We start from the raw sequence: 10170 nt of genomic DNA on the forward strand, positions 1-10170 counted from the left end.
TCTGTCTCTCCCTCCCTCTCTCCGTCTCTTGCAAGCTCCCATCTCTGTCTTTCTGTCTCTGTTACGGTCCCTGCGCCCACCTCTTCCTCTCTCCCTCCCTCTCTCCCCTCCGAAGAGTCAATTAAGCAAAGTTTAATTGAAGTTGTGCTCTGGACCAGTTTCTGGCAAGTGAACCTTGTAGATTTTGACAGGGCATGAAAACATATGAAGGAGGTGTCACACATTTTTAGTTCTTTTTGTCACTTTTTGTCACAAAATTTAAATCACAAAATAACACTTCATAATGAAATATTAATTAACATACACTTTCCCCTGGCTTTTAGCAATTTTTTTCATGTTAAAAGTAATGCATATTCATTAAAGATTTTAAGAACAAACAAGAAAAATCGCCTGTGATCTTACCACCCACCTACAAACTGTTAACAGGTTTTCCTTCCAAATTTTTACTGCCTATTTGCTTTTTGAAAAACCTGGCTCTAATTAAATACTTCAAATACTCATTAGTAATGCTCTGCTCTTTTCATATTACATTGAATTTAAATATCCACATAAACATCATTTTAATAAATGCATACTGTTTAAAAATATAATAATTTATCTTTTCAATAGTGTCATTAAAAATAACGCTAAAGTTGGGTGAATAAACAAATTGTGCAGAAAATTTTCAATTTTTTCTTCTGGATTTTGGACTATTTAGTTAGAATAGATTCACAAAGATGGAATTCTTGACCCAAGTGGCATAACTGTTAGACTTATAATGTATTTAAAATATAACTTATAGGGCTGGCCAGATAGCTCAGTGGATTAAAGCATCTACTTAGGCAGACACAGGGATCGGGGTTCAATCCCCAGCATGAGGCTAAAAACAGGAGGATCACTATAAGTTCAATCTGTGTAGTGAGACCCTGGACTAAATACATTTAAATATAAATATATGTAATTTTATAATTAATAGACTTTATTATTTTAAGTTTTAGGTTTACAAAACACACTGACTGATGAGTACAGAGCGCCCAACCCAACACCCCCCACCCCCGCTTCCTAAGGCACTGCATGCCTGGGGTACAGCCCACCACCAGTGCAGAGCACCTGCTGAGGGAAATCCACCTTAAAACAGGAAACAAGAGATACTGGGGTCCCTTAATGGAAGAACCTGAAAGCGGAAATAAAATCTGAATGGTACAATAGAGTAAAAGGGAAAGGAACTGCTGAAGAGGAAAGAACAATTAGGATGAGGAAAAGGAGAAAAGAAAGGGGGAAAATCATGTATGTAGTACACAGGATAGCTAAGATAACTGCATTACTAATTTCTATCAGTGTCATGAAGGGAGCAGTTAATGCTTAAGATTTTTATTTTGACCCATTTTACATGGTTATATCTGGTGGTTTTTGGTTTGGTGTGTGTGTGTGTGTGTGTGTGTGTGTGTGTGTGTGTGTGTGTGATACCAGGGATCAAACTCGAGACCTTCAGCTTGCCAGGCAGGCACTCATGCCACTGAGCTATCTCCCTCTCCCTGCATGCTTATATCTGTAATCTGAGAGCAACTACTTTGAAGACAACAGTGTGCAATATAACTACCACTGTTGAACACCTATCATCTTGAGGTTTTTTTAATTGTATATCATTTCTAATGTCTTATCTATTTTTTCTATTCTCTTTAAAATAATAGATAAATAAAGAAATAAAAAGAGATGCTGGGGTCTCACAGTGTCATTAGGGGTGCACCTCAGTGATCTAGGGCCCTCCCACTAGGCCCATCTCTTAAAGGTCCCAGCACCTTCCAGTATTGCCACTGTGGGAAAGCCTGCAGCACGGCACCACTCCAGCAACATTCAAACCATGGCCACACCACAGGCAGGTTTTGTGTGGGCCATGTTTTCAGTTCATTTGGATAGATACCCAGGAGCTCACCTGCTGGATCCTACAGTGAGAGTAGGCTTCAGTCTGTAAGAAACTGCCAGACTGTCTTCCACAGTGGCTGTATCATTTTGCATCCCAGCAGCAATGAATGAGAGCTTCTGTTGTCCTATAGCCTACCCACCGTGCAGCTTGTATTTTGAATTGATGCCATTCTAATGGCTGTGTAATAGTATTTTGTTGTTATTTTAATTTATGGTTCCCTATTGGTATGTGATGTTGAGCATCTCTTTATGTGTTTATTTGGCATCTTTGTGTCTTCTTGGGTGAAGTGCTTCCATCTTTTGTTCATGTTTTAATTAAGTTTTTGTTTTCTTATTTTTGGGTCTAGAAAGTCTGTGTGCATTTTGGATAACAGTCTTTTTATCTTTAGCAAGCATTTTCTCCTATTCTGTAACGTGCTTTCCCATTCCCTTGATGAAGTCTTTTGCAGAGTAGAGTTTTACTTTTCATAAGAAGTCACTGTCAGGCACAAGGCCATGAGGTCGCCTATGTCTAGCTTTTTTTTTTTTTTTTTTGAGACATGGTCTTACTATGTAGCCCAGGCTGGCCTCAAGTTGCCTTAGCCTCTCAAGTGCTGGGCGTACAGGCCTGCACCACCGTGCCTGGCTGTCTAGATTTCTTTTTAATTAGCTATCAATTTATTCGGGCACTGTTTGTTATAAAGACTTCATTCTCTGTTCTCTTTGCTTGACTCCTTTGTCAAAGATCAGTTGGCTATGTGTGTATAGGTCCATTTCTGAAGTCATCTTTCGTGTTGGTCTACTGTCCATTCCTTCACCAAAGCACAACATTTTGCTCATGGTGGCTTTAAAGTAGGTCTTCAAATCAGGGAGCATCAGTCCTTCAGCTTTGTCCTCTCCTTCAGGATTGTGTTGACTATTCTGAGTCGTCTACCTCTCCACAGACATTTTGGAATTAATTTACCAGTATCCATAAAATAACTTATTATGATTGACATTGCATTGAATCTATAGGTCAAGTTAGGAAAAACTGATATCTTGACAATAATGAACCTCCCTGTGAATGACCATGGAACATTTCTCCATTTCACTGTTTGATTTTTTTCATCAGAGTTTTTAGTTTCCCTTATACTGATCTTGAAAATGTTTTTTAGATTAATGCCTAAGTGTTTCATTTGGGGGGGCTGACATAAAAGCCACTGTGTTTTTAATTTCAAATTATAGTTGTTCATTGCCGGTACACAGAAAATTTTTTCAACATTACTCTTGTATCTTGTAAACTAGCTGTATTTGGTAGTTTTTGTTTGTTTTGGCTGTCAATTCTTTAGGGATTTTATAGGTATGAACAATATTTTTTTAAATTCTTTCATCTCAATCTATGTACCTTTTATTTCCTCTTCTTGTCTTATTGCACTGACTAGACCTTTCCAATATGATGTTGAACAAAGTGGTAAGAAGGCCTTTCACAAACTTCCTTGTTTGTGAGCTTGGAGGGAAAGCTACCAGTTTCTCACCATTAAATCTGATGTGTTTGCCAGGCATCACAATGTCGTTAAACTCGCCAAACCTGAATCCAGTACTCTGCCAACCAGCAATCTGTTTTTTTTTTTTTTTTTTTTCAAATTGCACTGGATAAAATCATGTTGGGTTCACATAGAAGAATTTGCATTTAGCAATAGCTAAGAAAAGCTGGGAGAGGAAGGGAAAGGCTTTGTCTTTTTAAATCTCATCACAAAACCACTGCAGTGAATACGGGGTTAGAACAGCAGCAGACAGAGAAAGCCTTTTGGTGACTGCAATCAAAACCAGCACTGAACCCGAGTATGCCTGGGTACTCACTGTGTGACAAAAGTGGCATTAAGATCAATGCAGAAGGGCCAGCCAGATAGCTCAGTGGACTAAAGTGCCTACTTGGTAAAGCACGGTGGCCAGGGATCAATCTGAGACAGCAACTAAGATTGGGCGTGGTGGCACTCACCTGTAATCCCAGCACTTGGGAGGCTGAAAACAGGCAGATCACTATGAGTCCAGTCTACACAGTGAGACCCTGTAGACCCTGTACTAAATACCTTAAAAAATAGAAAGATCACTGCAGAAAAGGCAGTTATTTAATAAATGACTTTGGCATAATTGATCTGATTTTTTGAAGAACTGTTAGAGGCCAGATCTACTTATCACAATGTTGACAATGATTTATATAAAATCTTTTAAAAATATATTTTATAAAAAGGGAAACAATAAGATATTAGAATAAAAACGTATGAGAATAAAAAAAATTTTGATGTATGCTATAGGGGTTTTTGTAGATTTTCAGTATCAAATTGAGGATCCTCCCCCATTCCCACTTTTCAGAGTTTTTATCATCAATAGGTGTTGGAGTTTGTCAAATTCTTTTTCCACATCTATTATTAGAATAAAATAATTTTCCTTCTCTTATTTGATGGATAATACATTAATTGGCTTTCAAATGTTGAATCATTTTGCATTTCTGAAATAAATTCCACTAAGTGTAATTCTTTTTATTTATTGTGAGGTTCAATTTGCTGATATTTTGTTGAGGAATTTTTCATCTATGTCCATGAGAAATATTGGCCTATAGTGTTCTTTCTGGTAATGCCTTTGTCTGATCTTGGTATTAGGATAATGCTGGCCTTCAAGCATGAGTTAAAAATTGTTCCCCTGCTTCCATCTGTGAAAGGCATTGGAGATATTTGGTATAACTTCTGCCTTAAATACTTGGTACAATTTACCAGCGAGCCTATTGGAGTCTGATGTTTTCTGTTTTGGAAGGTTATCATTTATTTATTATTTATTTTATGTATTTGGCACAGGATCTCACTATGCAGCTCAGCCTCCTAGTGATCTTCCTATTTTCAGCCTCCCCGGTGCTGAGATTATAAGTGTGAGCCACCACGATGGGTCTTAGTGGGCAGCTCAGCATGCTGGGGAGCGGAGTCGGCACAGCAAGTGGTGCCAGGGATCGAACTCTGGTCCCTGTGCTTGCCTAGGCAGGCGTTTAGTCTGCTGAGCTATCTCGCAGGCCCTAATTATTGTTTTAATACAGATCAACCCATTCATATTGTCTATTTCTCTGTGTGAATTTTGGCAAACTATATATTTCCAGGAATTTGTTCATTTTAAGTTTTAGGTTAGATTTTAGATTTGAGGGCACAGAGTTGTCCATAATTTTTCTTTGCTGTATTTTTATGTCCATGGAATCTTGTATTTCTGATATTGATGATTTATATCTCTTCCTTTTTTTTTTTTTTTTTTTTTTTTCCAGGGATTAAACTCAGACGCGGCGTCCCTGAAGTTTAGGCCTCCCCCTCTCCCGCTCTTGAAGAAAAAATGGAGTATTTTTTTTTTTTTTTTTTTTTTTCTCCCACAGCCCTGCTAGAGGATCTTTGCTTTTATGGATCTTTTCAAAGAACCAACTTGAGGTTTTGTTGATTTTTCTCTATTGCTTGTCTACTTTCAATTTCATTGATTTCTGCTCTAATTTTTATTATTCTTTTTTTTAACTGTTTGTGTTCTGTTTTGTTTTGTTTTTAATTTCCTGAAGTAGAAGTTTATATAACTGATTTTAAAGTTTCTTTCACTTCTACTGTGTGCACCAAATGATACACATCATAAACACTGGCTTTTCCACATCCTACAAATTTGATGTTTCATATTTGTTTTCATTTAATTGGTAATATTTTAGGAGCTGGAGATACAGCTCAGTGGAACAGTGCCTGCCTGGCAAGTGCAAGACTGTGAGTTCAATTTCCAGGGCCAAAAATGTTTTTTTCTTTTTTAAGCTTATCTTGAGATGTCTTATTTGTCCTTACTTGTTCCTAGCTTAAATTCCACTGTGGTCTCAGAGCATACACTGCCTGATTTCCATTCTTTCAAGGTGACTGATGTGTTCTTTATGGCATAGAATGCGATCTGTCTTGGTGACTGTCCCATGTGAATTTTGAGTTTGGCTGTCCTTAGAAGTACTCAATCAATGTCAACTGCATCTAGTGGACTACTGGTGCTACCGAGAGCCACTGTTCTGGGAAAAGTTCTCAGCTTTGATCAGGTTATTAGTAGAGTCCATTGTTCAGGGGAACTTTGTTCAAGAAACTTCAATTGGAGCATTGTATTTAAAAAATAAAGAGCCAGGCCGGCCAAATAGCTTAGCAGATTAAAGCGCCTGCACACAGCACAGAAGGGGAGGGGGTTTGATCGTTGGGCCTGTCTTGCCCGCCCTGGGGCATGCTGAGTGGCAACTGAGACTGGGTGTGGTGGTGCACACCTGTAATCCCAGCTCTTGGGAGGCTATAAACAGGCTTATCACTATGACTCCAATCTAGTAGTGAGACCCTGAACACCTTGTAGACCCTTCCCTAAAAATACAAAATAATAATATTAATTAATTAATTAATTAAATTATGTAAATAAAAAGCCTCTCTCTGACTGTCTCCCTAGGTCTGAACTTGTTCTGAAGCTCTGTTTATGTACCGTTTGGTAGCATACAGTGATTCTTCCTTCGGGATCCTATTTACATTTCTACTTTTCATTAAGTGTATTGGTACAATTTAGATAGACATAATAATCACATTCATCATAGGAAATATGTACCTGCACATGCCATATCTTGATTCCTTTTTTTCCTTTTCTCCCTTCAACCCTTCTTCCCCTTCTTATCTACAAAAGCTTTGTTGTCATTTTATCCTTCTCTAATTTTTCTCTTCCTTTCTTTCCCCTCCACCTCTGTCTACTAGTTGCATTTCTAGCAAGTTCCCAGTGTCAGATGCTGACACAGCTGGCCCCAGGACCACACTTGGACAACCATGGCCTCTCACCACGCAAGGAATAAATGAGATAATGTACACCAAGCATTTGGCACAATTCCTGCCACCTAATGAACATGCAATTCTCAGTGGTGTTTGTTAGTGCTTTCATATTACTATAAGTTGGGCGTAACAATAGTATCGGCTCATGGATTGTGACGATTAAGTGAGTTAATCCATGAACATACTTCCAAGTGTCCAGTATGCTTTAATCTTTTTGTTAAAAGTTAGCTTTTATAACTATGAGTTATTAAAGTAAAGATTCTTAACCAGGTATGGTGGGTGGCACATGCCTGTAATCCCAGCACTTGGCAGGCGGAGGCAGGAGGAGCACTGCAAGCTCAAGGCCAGCCTGGGTTACATACTGAGTTCAAGCCCAGTCTGAACTGCATAGCAAGTCCCTGTCTCCAAGAAAAACAAACAAACAAAAAAACAACAAAAATGATTCTTCCACCAATGACATTACAACACGTGAGCCTGGAAAAGAAGGTGGTATTTTAATACATGGACAGCCTACTTACATTCAAGAATATATATATATTCGTGTGTGTGTGTGTGTGTGTGTGTGTGTGTGTGTGTGGTGTGTCTCTATGTGCAGGATCTCACTACGCAGCTCAGACTCGTAGTGATCCTCCTGTTTTCAGCCTCCCCATCACTGGAATTACAGGCGTGTGTCACCATGCCCGGACTCTGTTGCTGGCTCAGCATGCCCAGGGATGGGGCTGGTGCAGTTTGTGGTGCCAGGGATCAAACCCTGGTCCCTGCACTTGCCTAAGCAGGTGTCTAATCCACTGAGCTATCTCACCAGCCTGTAGAGTAGGTATTATATGTAAAATCCTGAGAGACAAAGAGTATGTGGCAACTCAGGTTTAAGCATCTTTTCCACAAGTTCAAAACTCAGAGGTCTTTGGGTGAGGGGGAGAGCATAAAAGGTAGCAGCAGCAGAAGAAAGAAAGGTACAGCCTGGAGCAAACCAAAAAGGATGCATGGTACCGAAAAGAAAAGATATAAAGTGGCCAGAAATCCCAAATATAACTGACCAGGAGCTATGGCTTGTGGCAATCCATACACACAAAGAGGAGGAGTCTGTGGCTGGTATAGGGAGAAAGAGGTGGCCAGGTCCAAGGGAGTTTGGCAGGCACAAGGGCACTCCAGGAATCAGGCCGTTTAGGCATACACCTGGGAGGTCTTGGAGAGACAGTGTGATGCCGTGATAGCTTCCTGCCCTGACTCTGAACGCCACCTCATTTTGGTCCCCTGGTGTACTTGCTATGTGATTTGGGTAAGAAAATTATCCTCTCTGACCTTTGGGTTTCTTCTTCTATGCCTTTCTCAGAATGGTTGCAAGGACCAGAGCAGGTCTAGCTATTAGCTGGGCATCTCTTTCCTTCTTCTGGGTACCACTGAGCCCCAACTCCCATCTCTGCCTTCTCTTCCAGAAAACAAAATCCCAATCACAGTGTCTTACTCTCAGTACAAAGAGGACCTGACCGAGGACAAGAAGATCCTGTTGGCCGCTATGTGCCTTGTTTCCAAAGGAGAGAAGCTCCTCGTGGAGAAGGACATTACTCTGGAGGACATCATCATCATCAAAGTGATTCCTTCCTCATCCACCACACTGGTCCTAGCAGGCCCCCTTCAGAGGGGGGAGAGGCCATCAGAAACTGGGGGGGGTCATGCCTTGGGCCCTCAAGGGTGGGAAGGAGTGGTACAGAAGCAGAAGCATCCTGTACTGGGGCTGGTAGGGACAGGGTACATAGGACTAATGGGGCCCCCCAGGACCAGGGGCTTCCTGGAGATACAGGAAGGATACCTCATGGGTGCTGTCCTTCCAGGTGCTGGGCCCAGCCATGGTGGGAGTGGCAGTTTCTGTTGAAGTGACTGTGGTCAATCCCATCTCGGAGAGTGTGAAGGACTGTGTGCTGATGGTGGAGGGAAGTGGCCTTCTCCCAGGACAGCTCAGCATCGAGTAAGTGCCTGTCTGGGCTGGCACGGAGAAAGGCTGCCTTCCTCAGGGTATGGGCCAGGAGCAGCTACTGGAGGGGAGCAGGAGTGATCCTAGAAACTAGCGAGGAGCCTGTGCACCCCAGCCTCCATCCACCCGGCCACGAATTTACTCAGCAGTGCAGCTCATTTGTTCACTTGCTCACATCCTTCATTCACGCGTTCGCCCTTTAGCTGTTCATTCACAAGCTCTTCATTCACACACCCTTGTTTATTCATCTAGTTTTTTATTCACATTTTCACTCACTCATTCAGTTATCTGTCCTATTCCATCCAGTTTTGATTGGTTCATTCATGCACTCATTCATTCTTTAATTTCCTCACTCTTCCATTCACTTGGTCATTCACACATACTCTATTCACTCATTAACTTTTTTATTTATAACGACTGGAGATGTAACTCAGTGACAGAGCACTTGTCTAGCATCATAAGGCCCTAGGTTCAGTCCTTGGTACTGGGAGGAGAAAAAAAGGAAGAAGAAAGGAAAGAGGAGTTCTCAGACAGAGGTCTGCAAAAATAGAGTCAGAGAAAGTCCTCTGAGGAGGAGAAACTTGACTAGGATCTTGTGGAGAAACTGGGAAGAACTCCTAGGTGGGAGGAACCTTGAAGATAAAAGCCTAGGCTAGGGAAATGGAAGACAAATTCAGGACATGGGGGACTAGCTTGACTGGAGGCCCAGAATGTGAGTGACAGGCAGCAAGACTGAGAGAGAGAACTATGTCACTGAGGCTCCAGTGTCAAGCAAGGTGCACCTGGCCCTGTGGGATCTGGGAAACCTGGGCTGACTTAGAATGGAGAGAGGACTGACAGGATGCCTTCCCCTCCCTTGCTCCCAGTGTACCCACCCTGCAGCCCCAGGAGAGGGCCTTGGTCCAGTTCAGCATCACCCCCTCCAGGAGTGGCCCACGGCAGCTGCAGGTGGACCTGGTCAGCCCCCACTTCCCGGACATCAAGGGCTTTGTGATTGTCCACGTGGCCAAGTGATGGTCCCAGCGGAGAAGGGAGGATGTGTTCACCTCTACTCTGCTCCCTGTGGGGAGCTGGAAGCCCTGGACTGGTCCTGTCTCAGTCTCTGCTCTACTTTGAATCTGTGTCCCACCTAGACCTGTTTCCTCATCTGTAAGACAAGGCATTGGGCTCAGCAGCCCCCAGCCTTTTGGACAGCTGATGTAAGGACCCAGGCCTCCTCTGGCCTCCAGCTCATCGTCCTCCCACTGTGAGGCTGATGCCCATGAGCATCCCAGCAGCCCCTGCTCATTGGGCTCCACCAGCTCTGCCCAGCAATTCACTTCCTCTCTTCTCTCTCAGCTCTTTAAGTGTTCTGGCCACATCCAGACCCCAGATTCCTCCCAGGTCCAACAGAGCACCCAGAATATGAGAGCAGGACCTAAACATCCCTTGACACCCCCATTACAGAGGAGGAGTCTAACCGAGGCCACAGGGCGAGCTAGAGGCAGGGTAAGG

General features: G+C 42.3%; 1 protein-coding gene across 1 annotated transcript in view; it reads left to right on the forward strand.

Moving 5' to 3' along the window:
- Tgm6 (transglutaminase 6) overlaps nt 1-9714 on the forward strand; it is a 27381-nt gene extending 17667 nt beyond the window's left edge. Inside the window, exons 11-13 of the mRNA XM_004634313.1 lie at nt 8141-8295; nt 8537-8670; nt 9543-9714. Of these exons, the coding sequence (XP_004634370.1) occupies nt 8141-8295; nt 8537-8670; nt 9543-9690 (437 nt within the window). The 3' untranslated portion in view covers nt 9691-9714. The remainder of the gene's footprint in view (nt 1-8140; nt 8296-8536; nt 8671-9542) is intronic.
- Nucleotides 9715-10170: the final 456 nt, after the last annotated feature.

The sequence above is a fragment of the Octodon degus genome, unplaced genomic scaffold (genome assembly GCF_000260255.1).
Source record: "Octodon degus isolate 3935 unplaced genomic scaffold, OctDeg1.0 scaffold00060, whole genome shotgun sequence".
In the NCBI taxonomy this organism is placed as follows: domain Eukaryota; kingdom Metazoa; phylum Chordata; class Mammalia; order Rodentia; family Octodontidae; genus Octodon; species Octodon degus.